Genomic DNA, 18,541 nt, shown 5'->3' on the forward strand with positions numbered 1-18,541 from the left:
AGATATAGTCTAGGTTTAAAAATAAAAATGAAATGAAATAAAGTAAAATAAAATAGAGACACTATTCTTTGGGTAGAGAACAGAATAAACCATCAGATTGCTAGTACCAAAGATTTATCAATTCTGTACTATAATCTTAGGTTAAAAACAAAAACAAACCAAAAAACCCCAAAAACAACAACAAAAATACTCCCCCAAAAAAACAACCCAAAGAAACCCTAGAACAAAATCCCAACAACCAAAACAACCCAGCAAAACCTAAAACCGTAGTTGCCCGTCAGGTTTTCCCTCACACTGATTTAACACAGAAGTCCTCCTCCAGGTTATTTCCACTTCCCTATTTCTTCATTCTTGTGCAATGTGCCAGCTGCTACCGTAGAAGGCACATCTTATAAACGCCCTCCAGAGGAGTGGAGATTTACTTGCGCACAACTGTTCCCATCTCTCTCGTGCATGGACTTCAACTGATTCATGTTCCTTGACGATTTCCCACTCATTCTGCTTATCAGATGGAAGCAGAATGTCAAGTATTAAAGCTCAGTCCAAAATTAATTGTTTCCCCTTTCCAATTCCACCCACACAATATACCACAAGCTCATGAAAAAACTACAGCGTCATACAAAGACCTGGATTCAGCAGCCTGTGCACATACCAGAGCACAATACAGCCAGGAAAGCATGAATTAACAACTACTAAAAGAGCATAGCAGATGAAGAAAGAAATGAAGGTGCTGGCAGGGAGATGTCTGAATTCTTCAGCTTTGACAAGGTGAATATTCTCCTCTGGAATAATAACAAACAGTGATCTCTGGCTGGAATAAATCACCTTTGGTTTTTTGGGGTACTAAGTCCCTTGCTGGACTTAACTTCTCCAAAAGACAAAAATGAGAAAAAGGACTGTCCCAAAGAACAGGCTAGAAACAAGGGCATGGATTTAATTCAACTAAAAACACCTAATATGTAGTCATATCCATTCCCTATTCATACTCACAAGATTCCATCTCAATTTGAACTTCTAAAAGCAGAGGAAGAATATCTTTGATAAATAATAAAGCTGCAAAAGGTTTGAACTTTGCCTACCAATGCCTACCTCTAGCACACACAAAAGGTGAACAGAGATGATTGGGAGAACACAGCATCTCTGAAGTCCTTACTATTTTCTGAGGAAGTTTGACAAACTTGCCTTGCTGGGCAAGACAGCCATCACTGAAAAAATGTAAGTTCTCCAAAAAGCTTAGGAATGTTTGACACTAAAAAGAGGAACACAGACAACGGCATTCTTTGGTGAAGCAGCAGCAAGCCAAAACCACAGTGTTTAGCTTGAAAGTACTGATAAGAGCTGGAAAGAACACTGCAGTTGCAAAAAGAGAATATGCAGAGAAATCAAATCTCCAGTTTGGCCTATGCCCCAAGATCTCCATCAGTACAGAGCAATCAAAATACAAAATTTCTTTTTCAGTGTCCTCTGCAGAGACATGCCCTCAATTTCTGATTACCTAAGACTAAAATAATTCATGAATGTGGTAGCAGGTGTGTGAGGAAGAATCCTGTAAGCTAAGCATGTCTGGAGGGAAAAAGAGAGAAGGGGGAAAAAAAATCAAAAACTGTTTTGCCAGCCTGTGCAGAAGAGAGTATTTCTTCTTTAAAAAATAAATTAAATAAATTAAAAGACGGAAACACTCAAGTGAATCCCCTTCCTGTTGATGGACTGCCAGAAAAACCATTTCATTGCTGCTCTTTGTCAGCTCTTACTTTCTAACCTATCTTTAGCTATTTTATAAACTGGGATTTCCCCAAGTTTCTAAAGTACCTGCTTGCAATCTTTAAACCTAGCATCAAAGAGACAAATGTAGCTAAGCATTTTTGCAACACAAGCATGTGCATCAAACACTCAAACAGCGCTTGGCATTCATTTGACTTGGTTTCCTCCCTCACACTTCCCCTGCATCCAGGATAGGACTGAATCCTTGCATCACAAAGAAGCAGCTACAGTGGGTGGAAATGGCAAATATCAAAGGAGAGAAAATTTAACTGGGTCACCTTCCAGAACTCTAGCAAAAGCCAAACCCACCAAAACAAATAAAATAAATTCAAAACAAACAGAAAATCAAATGAGGTAGGAACAGCTGAACAAAGCTGAAAACAAAAATCATGCAGACAGAGTCTAGACAAGCTCTGAATAGCTGACATTGGCTTAACCACCACAGCTGGCCACTACCAGACACTGCAAAACAAAACCCAAGGTTTAAGCTGTGCACATCACAGCTACAAATCTTCACCACACAAATGCTTAAAGAAGTCTGATGGCTGTTTCAAGGGTTGACATTCATTCTAACTGGAAAGGCAAGAGACAAACCCTTGCCCATCTTACCACTGTGCTTCCCCATTTTTAACCCTGCCCTAAACACTGTTTTTCTACTGTGCCCAGCTAAATCTCTTGAAGACTCATCCGTCTCATCCGGAGAGCACTTGGTGCAACAGCTCCCATGCCACTAAATGGTAGTTTGCATGCAAGCTGCTTAAGGAAGGCAGTAAATGTCTGTACAAGAATCAGACAGTGGAAAAGGCATCACAACAGATACAGCAGAGGAGAGAAATGAAAGGCTCCAGGAATGTAGGTGCACAAAAAAAGGTTCAGGACTCAGTTTGGGAGTTTTCCCCATCAGCTGCAGCACTAGCATGAATTTTCTGTTTTTCCAGCATATGGTAATGAGAAATGAAGAGATTATCTGGCTGCCTCTGTAGCACTGATCTTGCCAAGAAAATCCCCACCCCACGAGAGAAATCGTTGCTAACATGATCAAGATGTGCATACTTTCAGTGCAATAAACAGAACCAACTTCTATCTCGGTCAGAGAGATGTGTCATCGGCTAGTCCTCAATATCTCCTTGACTAACAGTTTAAAATAGAAAATTAATTAAAATGCAGACCAACAAAATATCTCTAATCATACTCTTCAGCAAAAAATTACACCTTTTCATTGTGTTTTGAAGGATTAAGGCAGAAAATCAATGTTTATAGATTCCTCTATGAAGAGAAGCGAGGTTTTTCAGTATTTGGGGTTTGGTTGCTGTTTTTTTGGTGAAAGTGATATTCTCTCTTTGTGCACCAGTGCACCCATTTCCTCTGCTTTCTCAGATGTTCTAGATGTCAAAGCCCACCAGTGCTTGTGCTAAAGTTTGCCCAAGGCATTCACACCCACTTTGTCAAATATTCAGGATTGAGAAAGTGTTTATAATTCACAGCATGAGACTTCATATCCAGACAAGATATCATCTGTCAGTTGCACAGACCCAAGCACCTTTCAAAAAAACCAAACCAAAACAAGCCCAAATCTTTTCAAAGCTGTAAAAGGCAAGTCATTTTATGCAGAGATAAAGGTACTGTAAGGTAAAGTGATTTGTCCAATATTACACGCTGGGTAGAGACCATGGCACACCACTCAGGAGAGCCAGTTCTCTTGGCACGTCTGGCAGTACAGATTGTGCTTCCCAGGGAATGCTTGGAGAAGAGAAGCATTTTACCTTTTTAAAAGCAAAACAATCTCCTGAATGCCTTTCCAGACACATTTCTGTTGACACTTAGCTGCTGATAGATGCAACCATTTGAAAACAAAAGGAAAGAAGTTTTATGTAGGAAATCCCAGGCTTAAAACTCTGGCATTGTACATTAATATATTAACCTGTACTGCTGTTTTCCTTCAGAATTCTCACTTTTACAGCAGTCATGGGAGAACCAGCATGGACAAGCCATACCATCTTAAACCAAGTTAAAGAGTAGGGATTAACAGGGAAAACACTACCCAAGCTGACCTGGGCTGGGCATCTACTTCTACTATCATCACAGGCAAGGGAGGCTGCATTGGTGATGAGATGTCAGAATGGGTAAGCTCTGTTTCTCTCCTGTGATGGTGCATGACTTTGTTAAGACCTGTAGAAGACTTTGAAAACACCAGCCCTATACTGCTCAAAAGCTGCAGAGGGGAAAAAAGTTCCCCAAGCCTGAATGAGCCACTTAACGCTGTTCTTCAAAGTATTCTTTAGTTCTACCTCTTCTCAGCATATTCCTAGTAAACTTCTGGGAATCTATTCCCAGCCCTGGTTTTAGCTTTGTAGATTTTCATTTTGGCATCACAAAAAACAAACAAATGAACAAAACAAACAAAAAACCCCAACCCAGACTACAGATGAGCTGCAGTACCAAAAAATCAGGTTCTCTCTCTGCCAAAGTTGTGGTACACTACATCCTAGACCTACAACCTGTTTTTAATACAAATTTTGCAAAATTATTTCTCTCATTGCTTTCAAAATACCAGGAGCTCTCTGAAAATTACTTAAAGATTTCTTTTCTTTCCAAGTTAACATATTCAGCAGGTAAAGAGTTTATTTAAAAAGCATCTCAACCACCAACCTAATTCTCCAAGTCAGTTCCAGGAAACTTAACCAGATGCTCATGACAGAATTAACAACAGTATAAAAGGAGGGGTTTTGCAATACTCTTAATTGGGAAAGGAGCTCTGCCAGCAAGATCACCACCTCTTTTGCTTCTGCACCTCTCAAGAAAGTCAGGAGCTTTGCATTCCTTTTGCCACAGCTAGAATCAGAAATAAACCCCCCCACAGCACACAATCGCACTGTCTGTTAAATTATGCATGCATTGAGCACTCAGAAATCCCATGACTATATGTGGAAATGAAGAAGTGCAAGGAATGCTGACACCAAGTGGGGCCAGCCCATCCACCATCCCCAGATGATGCCACCAACCTCCTATATTTCAATCACAGTCACTTGAAGGATATGTTCATATTCAGAAAAAAAAAACCCAAAACCTTGAAGACTCTGATACTAAAGAAATAGCAGCATAAAAATAAGAATCCAGAAAGCAGATCAAGTGGTGACACCAGCTAAATTACTGACAAACATTTAAAAAGCATAGAAAAAAATTCAAAAAAGTAGGGACAGGGGAATAATTTAATTATTCTGACAGCCTTATGCAGAGATTTTGTTTTGTTTGACAGGTATAAATAAGTTCTAGCCTCTGACTGAAGGGGGGGAAAAAAAGCTTTCACACTTCATCAAACAAGCCTAAGAAATATGTATTTAAAGAAACTGCCACTAAACCATTTCAGTATATGTAGTAGAAAATAGCATGTGCTTAACTCTACAGCAAGATTTCAAGAAGTAGGTGTTCAGCAGGAGCTTAGTGGGAAAAAAGAAGCAACCATATAAGGAAACAAAACCAGAATAAAAAGAATGTGCTCTGGTGAGTTGGGCAGACATCTGTTCTTACCACACAAAGCTTGGCAACTTTCAAATTAGAGGAACCTCAGATTACCCTCTGAACCAGGAAGTAACAGACCAAGCAAGATTCATCATATGCAAGTCAAAAAGATCGAATTTCTTTATAATTTTACCTGTCTGCTTTCAAAAGCAGGTTAGATGGCAGTTCCAGGAGCTGGTTGTGCTGCACATCCAGGACCTCCACCTGCGTTCGCTCGAGCCGATCTGGGAGCCTTCCTAACATGTTGTGTCCCGCCAGTAGCTTCCGCAAGCTACTATTGTAAAACAACCTTAAGAGAAATAAAAACCACCAAAAATGAGAAAAATTTAAACTGAAGAGTTCCTTTGATAATTTAAATATGGTATCATGGCTCATTACAAGAAAGTGATTCAGCCAACTGATTAGCAGACGTGAAATTAATTACGCACAGATCCAAGAATGTCTTCCCACTCTACACCAACTTCTTCAAAAGGTTTTCAGAGACAGGGAAGGAGGTTCACAGATGATTCAGGAGTGAAAGTAGTGACAAAGGGTTATTTTATGTCACTGTATAAAACATGAATATAGAAGCACGACAGTGAAGGAGGTAATTGCTAACAAAGGCTGCAGAAATCTGCACATGTGGGATCCCCCTAGCTAATGCTAGCACTTCAGAAGTGGGGGTGAAATCACCAGTCACCCCACAAGCTTTATAGTGCTCTACTCATCATGTGCTGACTCATAATCCAATGCAATTCCCCACCCCCACAATTTTTCTTTTCTGTTAATACCAGACTTACATAAAGCCTCCTTTCCAGTTCTACAGCAAATGAAATTTATCTAATCGGCTTTACTTTCTTGAGTTTTTACAACCAATAGATGACCTCGAGTCCCACCCCCCTGCTCCATTTTTTGTGGGGCTAGAGAGAAGGGGAAGGGAGAAGAGGGCAACATAAAGAGAAAAATAGCTGTTCTGATCAAACAATATAGCTTAAATTCATAGGATACACAAACGAATGAGGGCATGCACCCAAAGAAACCAAAAATAGAGCAACTCTCAATTTTGAACAGAAACCACTTTCAGCAAATTAAGAAAAAAAGATTATTCTTCATCTGCCACATGTCTTACATCTGTCTTACATGCCTGCCACTGTACTGTTTAATCTGGCGAGCCCATGCAACATGCTGACCTGCTTCAATCAAATACTCTCAAATTATTCAGCATTAAAGCAAAAATCTTCTTCCCTCTGTCACAATGACCCAAATACACATAACGAGCCTCCCATCCCCTTCCCTACAATGCATCAGGTCATGGGATTATTGTGCCAAAATCATCAATCAAGCATGCTGAGTATTTTCCCCTTGACAGATACCGTCACTCTCAGTATCTGCATGCCAGTGTTAACAGTTATCTCACTTGGCCGGATTGTCTGAGTTATGACCATGGATACAAGTCAACAGCCAGCCCTATCATTCCAGAAGGCTCAACACAGGGTGAAAAGACTTACCAAAGTGATAAGCCTATCTATTATGTATTCATTATTTAACCTTTTTTGGTTTGCTCTATTTTTACTTGAAAATCTCTCAGTTACGGATTTGCCTTTGTATTCTATTTTTTGAGACTGGCTAATACTGTCAACACCAAATATCAGGGTAGAAAACAGAACTGGTTGACAGCAAAAAAAAAAAAAATCCCTTGGAGTTTTTTTGGGGATGGCTGGGGGCAGCACCATTTTAAAAAAGCTGAAATTGTGCCAAAATCCTCAGAGATTTTCTCTTTCCATAATTCAGAAGAACTTAGTAAATCTTTAGGGGATTTTGGTTGGGTTTTTTTTAAATTTGCTTTCTCTTATTTTTTAAGTCAGACAAGCAAAGAAGGACCTGGTGTGGCTGAAAAGAGGTTGAAGAGCATTTGACTAAACAAGCTCCTGATGAGCCTGGGATGCCTAATTCTCAAGCTGGGTGGGGAAGCAGGACGCTGGGACTGCTCTTCTATACAGGCAGCTTTCCCACTTGCCCAACTCCCACTGGAAGTTTTTGTGAAATCAATAAATTCTAAGGACAAGCACGTCATTCATCATCAGCATCTTCTCAGAAAACATGGTTTGGTGTAAGCATTCTACCAACTCCTTTACTAAGCAACTCTTCAAGAGAACACAATGTTGAATACAGATAGATCTTTTTCAAAAAAAAAACAGACAAAAAGGAACAAAAACACATCCAAACATCTATTCACTGATGGCAACAAGATCATTTTGGCAACTTCTAATTGAAGCATTTCCTTTCTCTTTGGCAATATGATTTTTATCAATTTATCCTGCATAGCTAAGACCAAGTACCCTTTTTTGTTATCTTTTCAGTACTTTCAAAGCTAAAACCGTTGCACTACAGTCCAGGGGATATTTTCCCTTTTCCCTTAATTGAGACAAATGCTAGTACAGAAACCTCTATCTCAACTGCTTCAAGTCTTTGTCTTCAAGGACTATTTTTCTGTTTCAAGAGGCAAACACACAGCATCAAGTGTAGTTTGTTTAGATCAGACGCAATATCCACCCCACCAGGAATATGCTGGTCACTCAAGGCTTGAATATTTGTGTTAAAGTGTCACAAGCAGCCGCCTAGGAGAGCCCTGCTGAACCTCACTTCACAGGTTTATCAGACTGCTTTTCTATGTAGAAGTACAGAGCAGAGCACCTGAACACACTCATTCAGTTTTTACTTGCATTTACTTGATACTTAAGCATGTTGAGCCATTTGCATTCGAGTCCAGACCCAAATTTCCCCTCAAGTTTAACAGATATGCAAAGCCTGACTTTTGAATGGAACAGGACCCTATAACTGAGCTGACTTATTAGGAGCTAAGCTATCTGGACATATACTACAAAGAAGAACTTTCAAAGATAAGCTATTTCCTGGGGTTAATGATAAGATGGCAGGAGAGACAAGTGGGATGTTGACTGTACCTAATTTCAGCTAATCATTAATCTCCCAGAGATATCCGGTATGCCTTGAAAGTCCTGGTTGTTATGAAGTGCAAATGAAAGAAAAATGAACTTTTGCACCCCCACCTTCTTAGTAGGCACAGCTTCATTTTTTGTGTGTGTGTGTGTGCATGAAAAAACAGAGGGATTAACAGTCTGCACATCAGCCTGCTGATGTTTGCTTGGTAAATCTCCTCACATTCTCTTCTGCCCGTATTTTTGAAAACTGGTCTTTTCCCATTTCTGACATTAAAACAGACAAGTTTACACTATCTTACACATTCATCTGACCCAGAAAAAAACTATCATTCTTGGTTTCTGATGCTTTTCTGTGCTGTACAGCTTCTAAAGGTAAGTATTTGTACTTGATGATCCTGGTGGGTCCCTTCCAACTCAGTGTATTCTGTGATTTAGTAGCTCATGATACATCATCTTACACAACATCTCTTTCGAAGTGTATAGAACAACCTAAAATGACAGCTCTCTTCCAGTGAAGGCAGGAATTTAAAAATGCCCAAACATCACCACCTAAGCAATACAATTCACCTGGAACAGACAGCTCTCTCTAGAACAAATAATAGCAAGACTCATTTATTATTTAAACTCAACTCCTATTTTGCTTCCTCTTGACTTCTTTTTTTATCATTTATATTTATCAATTTTAAGTTTAGACTTCTGGAAAAAAGAGATCATCTTGGTAGTGAAGGCAATTGTTCTTCTTGCAGGAGTTTACTTACTTGATGAGGCTTTCCCTTCTTTAAACCCTTTTTCACTCAAACAGGGCTGTGAACTGGAGTCTCCAAGCATCACTGAAACTAAATTACAAGTGCTGGATTTCTAAACTGTCATGTAAAGTTATGGCTGTAAATATTTAATATTCAGTATTAAAAATGAAGTACTTTCCTGCCTGAACAGCCACATGAACAGCTTCAAAGTTCAAAGGCACTACTTTCTCTGCATGAAAGTAAAAGAAGAAAGGCTAGGTGGAAGCTCGAGGCATGACGACACCCCACAAGGTAAAAATAAAATCAAACAAAAGATAAAACAGCCCTGACAGTCACTGGAACATGCTAAACACTGAGTCAGCAATTATTTTTGAATTGTTTATCCAGCTCCACACTGTGGAACTGGTCTACAAGACTTACCGGGCAGGCAGCTCACGTATCTGATTGTGGCCAACATCCAACACTTCCAGTTTCCTACTGTCACACACCCACTCAGGCAGGTTTTCCAGGTGATTTCTATGAATAAAGAACACAAAGAGGTGTAACTAAATTATAATTGAGATGTAAAGGCTATTAAGAACACAGCCTCAAGAGAGATACAGATACCTGCAGGAAACAAATCTGCTACATAGCATGTTGCCTGAGAGATTGTATCATCTGTCCTTCTGCAAGGGCATTACCAGTGCAGTCAGGGCCTCAGTGAGGGGGCAAGAAAGCTTACAGCAGTGTTATCTCCCTACATGCTCAGTCACTAAGAAAATGGGGAAAAAAAAGCTTCCAAATTACCAGGGGACTATTAAGAGTATCAGAGTACCAAAGCTGAAATCTCTCCATGGAGAAGAAAATTTCTGAGATGCTCCTCAGAAGATATTCACACCTTACACAGTTGAAATATCTCTTCAATTTCTCAATTACACTGCAATCCCCTCTACAATTCTTTTGCTATCTCACTGAACAGAACAAAAACTTTTTGTGAGTATCTTTCAAGCCAACTGTTCTACTTTTCTTGCATTTATCTTCACAGAAACTAACCCTTCTGGAAACTAACATTTTGGAGGCAAGGGTTTCCAAATACTGCACCAAAAACATGCAAATAGGCACTGTGGGGTACTCCTGCATCATGCCTTAGGGACAAAAATTAGCAGCACAAGGTACATGGAGGAGATTGTGTGCAAATGCATTCACACAATGACTCCTTCAGTCAGAATACACAGATGCAAACTGAGCATCAGATAATAGTCAGGCACTCACAGACCTGAAGTTCAGCAATAGGATGCCTATGAAGCATGAATATAAATCAATCATGCACTCATATCCTTTAGTTTATTCCTGCAATAGTAGTCAATCAAAATATGCAATGGCAACCCAACCCCTCTTCTCAGATAGCTTCCTTTCTGATCTGAAATGGATTTCCCAAATTCCAAGACAGCCAAGAAGCTAAGGACACCCTATCTATTTAGTTACGATGCCATCACTGCGATGAAGCACAAAAAGGGTTTAGTGATCAAAAGCATGCATTCTGCACCAATTCCATTACTAAATAAATGGAGGACACGGCTTTTCAAAGATTGCTTTTCAATAAATCCCTTATTTAGTCACACTAGTGTGTTACATTTAGGACACTGTGAGTAACTCAGGGCTGATGAAACTTTCAAGTTGATGGCCGCTAGCCCAGGTAGCTCACTAATTGTTATGATTACCCTCAACAGCGTGAGCGCTTTACGCAGGTTTTGTAATGAATGAGATTATCACTTTAAATGCAGATGAGTAATTTCTTAAATAAGACAGCCATTAGGCACGTGTATAAATGTTTTCCTGATTCATTCCTGGAACTGTAAAACAAACTAAAACACCCCCTTTACCATTTCTTCCCTTATCCCACCTCCCTCATTAAGGTGAAATTTATGTATGCATTCAAATGGCAACTGCAGACATCCCTGCAGCAGCCAGGGCTGCAGAGAACTATGAGGAGCTGCAGGAGCTGCCAAACTGATGAGTTAAACTATCAAACCATCACCTACGCTGGGCTGATGCTGCAGACATATCCAGAAAGTAACTTCTGAACAAGTCTCAGATTGGTGTGCATTTGAATCATCATGTTCTAACTCCATAAGACAGGAAATCTTTAAATCATGCAAACTCTTTAACCATAAAGAAATAGAAATTTTGATTTGGGCAGTAATTTAAAAAAAAGTAAATCTATAAAAAGGAAACAGGAAAGAACTGACCAGCAGGAAAAAAGCATCCTCTAACTCTGAAATTTGTCTTTTCTTATCCCAAGGTCCAATTCCTACCCCCATTCTTACTCAGTGAGATGGCAATGAATGTCATTGTTCCGTACATCTCTTTGATTTATATTTCACTGGTCCAAGAAAAAAACATACTCTTACCTAGAAATATCCATATAAGCCAGGCAATTAGGAACTGGATACACATCAAGGTGAACAAGTTCTAGGGGAAAAAATATATATAACAAGAAAAGTGGTGATAAAGATTTGCACTTAAATGACTGTTCCATAAGAATTATTTTAAGACCTAACACCCAGAGATTTCAGACCACATCAATAATCTAAAAAAATTTCTGAAGATCTGGACCTTTGTGAACCCCTTGTGAGTTCTGTTTCTTTATTATGTCTTAGTACATTTGCTATGTTACATTGTACTTGCTATGACTGACACTGCATAACTGAACAGGGACGAGAAACTGGAGGATTTTTAAAGTTTCATGGCAAATTCTCATTTTTAACATTTCTGTCACAAGAGCTGTAATTCCACCTCCGCCACCCTCTGCCCAGAAGAGTCAGTCACAAAACTGCTCTACTTTTTTCTCACCGGTCACTTGAGATACAAGCATGGGAAGGGAACCTCCCCACTCTGGAACAGCAAGTTACAGAATACCAGAGTCCTTTAGGTCATGGCAAGATCCAGAGTATTTGTCAACACATTACATAAGCCTTGGCATGCCTGTGGAGTTCCCAGTTGCAGGCAGCCTTACAGATCTTTCATAATAGAACTACAGCTAGTAAAGCTGTAGTTGTGTTATTATTGAAGCAATCATAATATAGTTCATATCCTAAGGTTTCAGTTAGCTAGTGCTTAGTGTTAAGTTTAAAAAAACCCAAAACCCAAACAGACATTTATTTGAGCCTGAGAAAAACCACCTAAAGTGCAACTGTAACAAGCAGTTTCTTTGGAAAATGAGATGAAAACAAGGAGTCCGAGGGTAATGAGAGGACAAGCCAAGAGGAAAAGCAAGACCAAATAGGCAGTTGGTTGCAAGACATGGGTTGACTTGGATTCTCAGCCCACATTGAACAGCACATGCTCAGATTATGTTAACTTTTCTCAGCTACAAAGATCCTGGCATGAATACTTAATGAAGGCACAGGCTTAGATAGTGCTAAGATGACAGCCTTTTAAAGGCAGTTCAGACTGCTCATCAAATGCACAATTCTCCTACTTTGCATTTTCTTTATTCCACACTGAACTACTCTAAATTATAAAAATCGTGGTGCAAACTGAGTATTTTAAGTAATAGCAGTTTCCAGAGACAGATCAAACAGATCCTGTTCATAAAACACAGCAGTCATGCAACTGCATATGCAGAAGGCTGCATTTTTTTTATTATCAAATACGAGGAAATGAAGTTACCATTATGAATTTCATCATTTTCTGGACAGGCTAAGCAGCTAGAGGGAGAAGCAAACATTTATAGTTTTGGGTTGTGTCACAAATGGCCAATTGTCCAAACTTTCTCAGTGCAGAGAAAAGCAGTAAATTCCTTACTGGTTTTAGTAGAGCAACACATCAACGCAACCAAAACAAGTGACAAATTCAAGAACCCTCCCTACTGAGGGTTTCTAAGAATTTCTAAGATTTTCACAGTTCTTAGACCTCCAAATTGTGTTATTACTTGGAAGTCACTTCCAAAGCTCAGAACTGCCAGTAGCATTACACAGCACATGTGAAATCTTTTATCCAGGACTGTGTCAAGAGCCTCCTGATTATGTGCACTCCACAAGCATCCTACAGAGAACCAGGAACAATGACAATACCACAGCTGCCCTGAAAATTGCACTCACCATTGCAGGAAGCATACAGAGCTTTGAGAAAGTAGCCGCTGATTTTGAGGGTCACGAGCTGATTCCGTTCACAGTGTAACACTTCCACGTTGTTAAAAACTGTTGCATCCAGCTCCCCAAGTTTGTTGTCTCGCAGATCCAGTTGGGTCACATGATGCAGAAAATCTATTTCATCGGCTTCCAATCTTCTAATTGAATTCAATCTTGCAGACAAAATAAGGAGATGAGTTGTAGTTATAAGGCAGGCTCCTGCTGACAAACCACTGCTCGCTCTACAATCAATCAGCTGCACTGGATTAAACTAGCATGCTTTCAGGTTCTGATCAAGGTTGATTTTAATATTTTCCCCTTTGTTATATTACGGTTTTAATCCTTTGAAAAGCAAGATAGCTATGCTCTGTAGCTTTATCCATCATGACAAAGGAATGATGACACCAAGCTCCTTTCTAAGCTACTTTGAAAAGCACTGATGAAAAGCTCTGCAAGAAGCTAAGTATTACTGTTACTGTGCCTATAAAAATAAAAGATGATCTAGCTGTTATTTGTGCCCAATAGTTTGGAAAAGAACAAAACCTCTACAGTTCTTGCTGGCCTATCATCTGCTGGAAAAATCCAGCACATACAAGTAACCAGCATGTATTGGAGACCCTTGCCTTATTGAAAGGCCAAATTGAGATTTATGAATTCCCATGTATTTGCTTCTTGCCTCTCCATGCTTCATAGCAAGCAAATTCAGAGACCTGAAAATGGCTGTTGAAAGAAAACAAAGGAAAAATCCAAGATGATTTGGTCTGACACATGAAGAGAACGGGTTTTACACATCTTCACTGCAGTGCATTGATACTGTTAATATTCAGCAACTTCCCCAGAAGTTATAACTGAATGAGATTATCTATAACCTCATAAAGTTTAAGACTGCAGAGCACTCCAAAGAGATCAGTTTCAAATTCCCAGTTCTGAGCAGAACACTAAAATCAGTACAGTAACTTCTGCTGTCCCGCTAAGCCATCTGAGCACTCTCCACAGCAGATGACAAATACCTGCAGTTCTCCTGTTGCTCCTACTTTCCAAGCATTGCCCCCTGTTTAACAGTTGTGTTTTTAGAGTAACTACATCTTCCAGTTAAAAGAATAAGGGTAATATGTCCCCTCCAACACCACCTTACCTTTTACATTTTCAATTTGCAAGCAGTGCTTCTTTGTGATTTCACTGAAGCAAAGCACTTCATTGTATAGCAAGTACAATATTTACTCTTTCAGTTACTGCCACAAAGAACCACTGTTCACTGCTAGGTGCAGAAAGGATGCAGCAGACAATGAGAAGGCTGGAACTGCACCACTGGAACTCATGGCCAGGTCAGCCACAAGATCCCTTATCTGAGGCCAATTTATTTACTTTTAACATATGTACAAACACAGACACATTTTAACGCTACAGGAAGCACTTCAGAATTCACCTATCTATTTTAGCTAAACTTACGCTGACCCTTCCCGCACTACAAAGTCTTGACAGCTACATGGCAGTACAGTAAAATAAGTTTTATCTTACTTTAGCTTAACTAAGTGGTTCCAAAATTCACAGTTATATGGACCTCATGGTCCAGGCTCTGAATTGAGCCTTGACCAGCTGATTGCAGAATTTGTCTTCCCCAAAGACCATAACAATAGAGAATTGCCTCGTACCAGAGCCATTTGTAATAAGGATCTCTTTGGACTCCTTTGAGGGTATCAATAAAATAACATTACTCATTGTGGACAAGGCCTTTTAACACACCAAGAAATATTAAAATATCTGGTTTTGCCCTTTCACATTTAATGTCCTTTTCTTCATCTCACAAATCTGTAACATTTCAGATAGAAGCTTTTTGGGCCAGGGACTATCATGTCTATTGCATTAACACTGCAGCAACACAAAATGCAGGAATCACAAATGTCCCAGGCTCTGTTTTGTTTGATCCTTTGGTACAAACATTCATTTCCCCTAAAACTCATTTTTCTATCTATTGATCCCCCTAAATGCTTCAACTTCCTCAAAGAAGAGTGCTAAGTCATGAGAAGTGCTGGGAGTTACATAACACCACCAGAAACATGGTTCAGTGGACAAACACAAGAGATTTATACCCAGAGGCAATTCTGACAGCCAAGGAGAAGCCATTTCAACACAAATAATTTAGGCTCACTTATTCTTTCCCTTTTCTGAATACCTACCTTAGATCCACATGCTTAATATGAGGCATCCTTTTTAACACCTGTAGATTCAGAGTATCCATGCAATTTCCTGACATACAGAGCTTCTCCATGGCAGTCAGCTTCTCCAGCACTCCAGGAATGTCAGTGAACTCGTTGAAGGACAGACTCACATAGCTGAGTTGATGAATATGCTCCAATTCATCGGGAAGGGACTGGAGAAAGTTGCCATCCAGCAAAAATGTCTGCAAGCTATTAGAAGAGGGGAAGGGAGAGTGAAGAAAATGAATGACCTGTTAAATCACATTTCCTTCCTATAAACACACAAATCTGCTGCAGTTACAGTGACATACTATGTACAAAAGGGCAGCAGAAAGAAAAATGTTAACGAATAACGCTGTAACATCTGCTACAGATGATATCCACCAAATAATTAAAAGCTTTGGCAACTATGAAGTGTAGGTTGTTAGACAGTTCTATCTCTAGAACTACAATTTGTATGACAGCTGAAGAACATAAGCAAGAAGGGTTAAAAGATTTTCTTCACCGTGAAGGTGACCCTTGTGTCAAATGCTGGAGACTGGAAGAGCTCTGAGGCACAAAGCATGCTTTCCCTCCATCCACAATTGCTTCCATATGGATCTACAAGCCAGTCTGCTCTGACAGAACCCAGTACATTTAAACTGTTTCTCATAGCAGGAGTATGCAGAGTCATGAAACTGCCTGTTGCCTTTGTTATTGTCAGGCTGCGTATGTGAAAGTTCTAAGAAAGTACTTGCTTGTGCATTTCGCCTACAACTGCTGGAATGCTTCTGAGGGCATTGCAGGACACGTTGAGTTCAGTCAGGGTTGGGATACTGCAGACTGCCAGTGGGAAGTCTCCTAAATTATTATTCGAAAGGTTAAGGCTCTTCAATTTGGTGAATCTAAAATGAGATAAGAAAAAATAAAGGAAATAAATAAGTAATTCACACTAAGTTGCCTCACAATGATTAATATAAGGCAAGTTTGATAATATAAATACAAACCACATGCATTTTTAGTTTATATGCTCAGAACAACCAAGGAAACAACCAGACACTCAAATTCAACACCACTTGTAAGAGTTCACTTATGTTAAGCTGACAAAGAGAAACAGACCCTCCTGAACAACACATTAAATGCATTTTCCAACGAGTGTAACAAAAAAAAATCCATTGCCATCCTTATATATTTCACTTCTGCGGCATCTCATCCTGTACTAAAGCATTGCTATTTTTCTGAACCCATTTTTTTGGTGGTAGTAGGAAATTCTCAGATTATTTTAACACTAAGTTTTTGTGGTGCTGCTGACCTGTGTGCTCAGGACCATTCATGTTTGCCTTCCAAGCAAAAATTCTCATTAGAATAGACTGTTTGGAATACAAGTGGGAAATGTGCTGAATTAAAACAGAATTTAGCACGGCTTCTGTAGTGACAGAGGCAAAATTTTGTCCTTGACATGTCACAGAACTCTCAAAGCCCCTTGGTTTATGACATCAGCAAAAAAAAAAAGCAACTTGCATGTGTTTGCCTTACTAAAAATGACCAAAACCACTTAAACAGAAAAACCCAAGAAAGGGACAATCCAATTAGCCAGCCTGCATGTTCAGCAACATTATTATGGTTGCCTGACAACCACTGGGAGGTGTGCCTAAAGCCAAGTAAAAGGATGAATGAAAAGTTCTGTGTCAGATCCCGATAGATGGGCGGAAGTTTCTTTTCTGGCACAGCTTATACCAGGACATTTTATCTGGACTTAATTTTCCCTTCATTAAGGATCAATTCCTTTATTTGTGTGAGCAGACTTTTATATAACTTGGTGATGGAAGCAAAACTGCACCCATGAGTGCTGCTATTCCACATAAAAGTAACCTCCAGCAGCATGGGCCAATGTATCCATAGCCTCTGCATCAGCCCATTCCTACCTCAGAGAACTTTGTCCTCCTCCAACCAGGAAACATGGACAGCAAATGCATCAAGCATTAAAAGGTTAAAGAGCTTTAATAACAAGACTGAAAAATCCCTAGCACCTACTGCAATCAACTGGCACACACAGTATTGCCTAAATCAAAACTCATGTCACTGACTAAAATTCAACTGAAAATGTAAGCAGTGCCTTTGTATGGTACTTCAGTGGGGGCTGCTGAGCCCCAAAGGCAGGCTGTAAACACATATAGCATTTACACAGGCTTGCAGCAAGCAAGGGAATGCTGTACTCTCTAGTGGTATCTTGATGCAATGATGGCAGAAGAAAAAAAAAACATAGAAAAAACATAGCCAGAGTTATCACAAATTTTGAACGCCCTGTGCCATGCTGGAGGCAGAAGAAGTTTGGAACAAAGTTAGATGGAGACTAAAGGAAATCTTGCAATCAAATTAATGCTGCAGGGGAAAAAATGCTACTGTGCAGAAACAATGACTAGTCTATCTCTAAAGGGAGAACTGTAAATTAAAAAGGAGGCAAGGATAAGTTAATAAGGGCTGCTAGCCAGAAAAATAAATATGCACATTTTAAACACTATACCTTCATACTCCTCTATTTTGAGAGAAAGGACTTAAAAATCTTGAACCTGGAACTGAGACACACAATCCTGCATTTATCTTCAAGATAACTGTAGATTTAGGGCACAGATATACTGCCTTGAAATTTGGGGTGTTTCTGTGGTGGAACAGCTGTTCCACATAATTCTCAAAGTTAGCTGAAAATACAAACAAGAGTGCTCCAAGTACTGGACTCTGAGCCTTTAGAACATTTTCTCCCAGTATTTAGGCAAGTACAAAAGAAGTAAAAACGGGAAGATTAAGTCAAAATAACTCAGCTGCTGGAGAAAATTCAAAATGTAACCTTTCCAATTTTCAAGCCAACCATGAAAAAAGAATTAACTCATTTAACAACCACAGCGAGGCTACAGCCTTTACCTGTGCCATTCTGTAATCTCAAAAGGATAGTCTCAGGGCTTTTGTCCACTAAACAATCTACTAGAAGATCCCAAACACAATATTGAGATAAAATTACAGAAGATCAAACTAACAGAGGGGAAGGGACTGGGGCAGCAGGTGGTAAAGGAAGCTAAGAAATACAATAACTCCAGTGTCATGTTCAGCTTCAAGGTTTTCTGCATACATTCTTGTGCATAACTGCCCTAGGTCAAAGAGGAGAAGGAGAATTAAAGTTCCCCCTACACAACATACCTAGATTACATCTCTACTACTTCAATGTATGTTGTAATGTGTGCTTATTAAAGGTCTTTTGTGAGTAATCTAACTACTCAGGACACAAACTGAAC

The 18,541-nt window shown here is 39.5% G+C and overlaps 1 protein-coding gene across 1 annotated transcript in view; it reads right to left on the reverse strand.

Annotated features, from left to right (window-relative positions):
• Positions 1–18,541, reverse strand: part of PHLPP1 (PH domain and leucine rich repeat protein phosphatase 1) — a 137,426-nt gene that overhangs the window by 20,596 nt on the left and 98,289 nt on the right. Inside the window, exons 5-10 of the mRNA XM_038129878.1 lie at positions 16,013–16,159; positions 15,255–15,485; positions 13,048–13,250; positions 11,356–11,416; positions 9,386–9,481; positions 5,414–5,569 (exon numbers count right to left, since the gene is read on the reverse strand). Of these exons, the coding sequence (XP_037985806.1) occupies positions 5,414–5,569; positions 9,386–9,481; positions 11,356–11,416; positions 13,048–13,250; positions 15,255–15,485; positions 16,013–16,159 (894 nt within the window). The remainder of the gene's footprint in view (positions 1–5,413; positions 5,570–9,385; positions 9,482–11,355; positions 11,417–13,047; positions 13,251–15,254; positions 15,486–16,012; positions 16,160–18,541) is intronic.

This window comes from Motacilla alba, chromosome 2 (genome assembly GCF_015832195.1).
Source record: "Motacilla alba alba isolate MOTALB_02 chromosome 2, Motacilla_alba_V1.0_pri, whole genome shotgun sequence".
Taxonomy (NCBI): domain Eukaryota; kingdom Metazoa; phylum Chordata; class Aves; order Passeriformes; family Motacillidae; genus Motacilla; species Motacilla alba.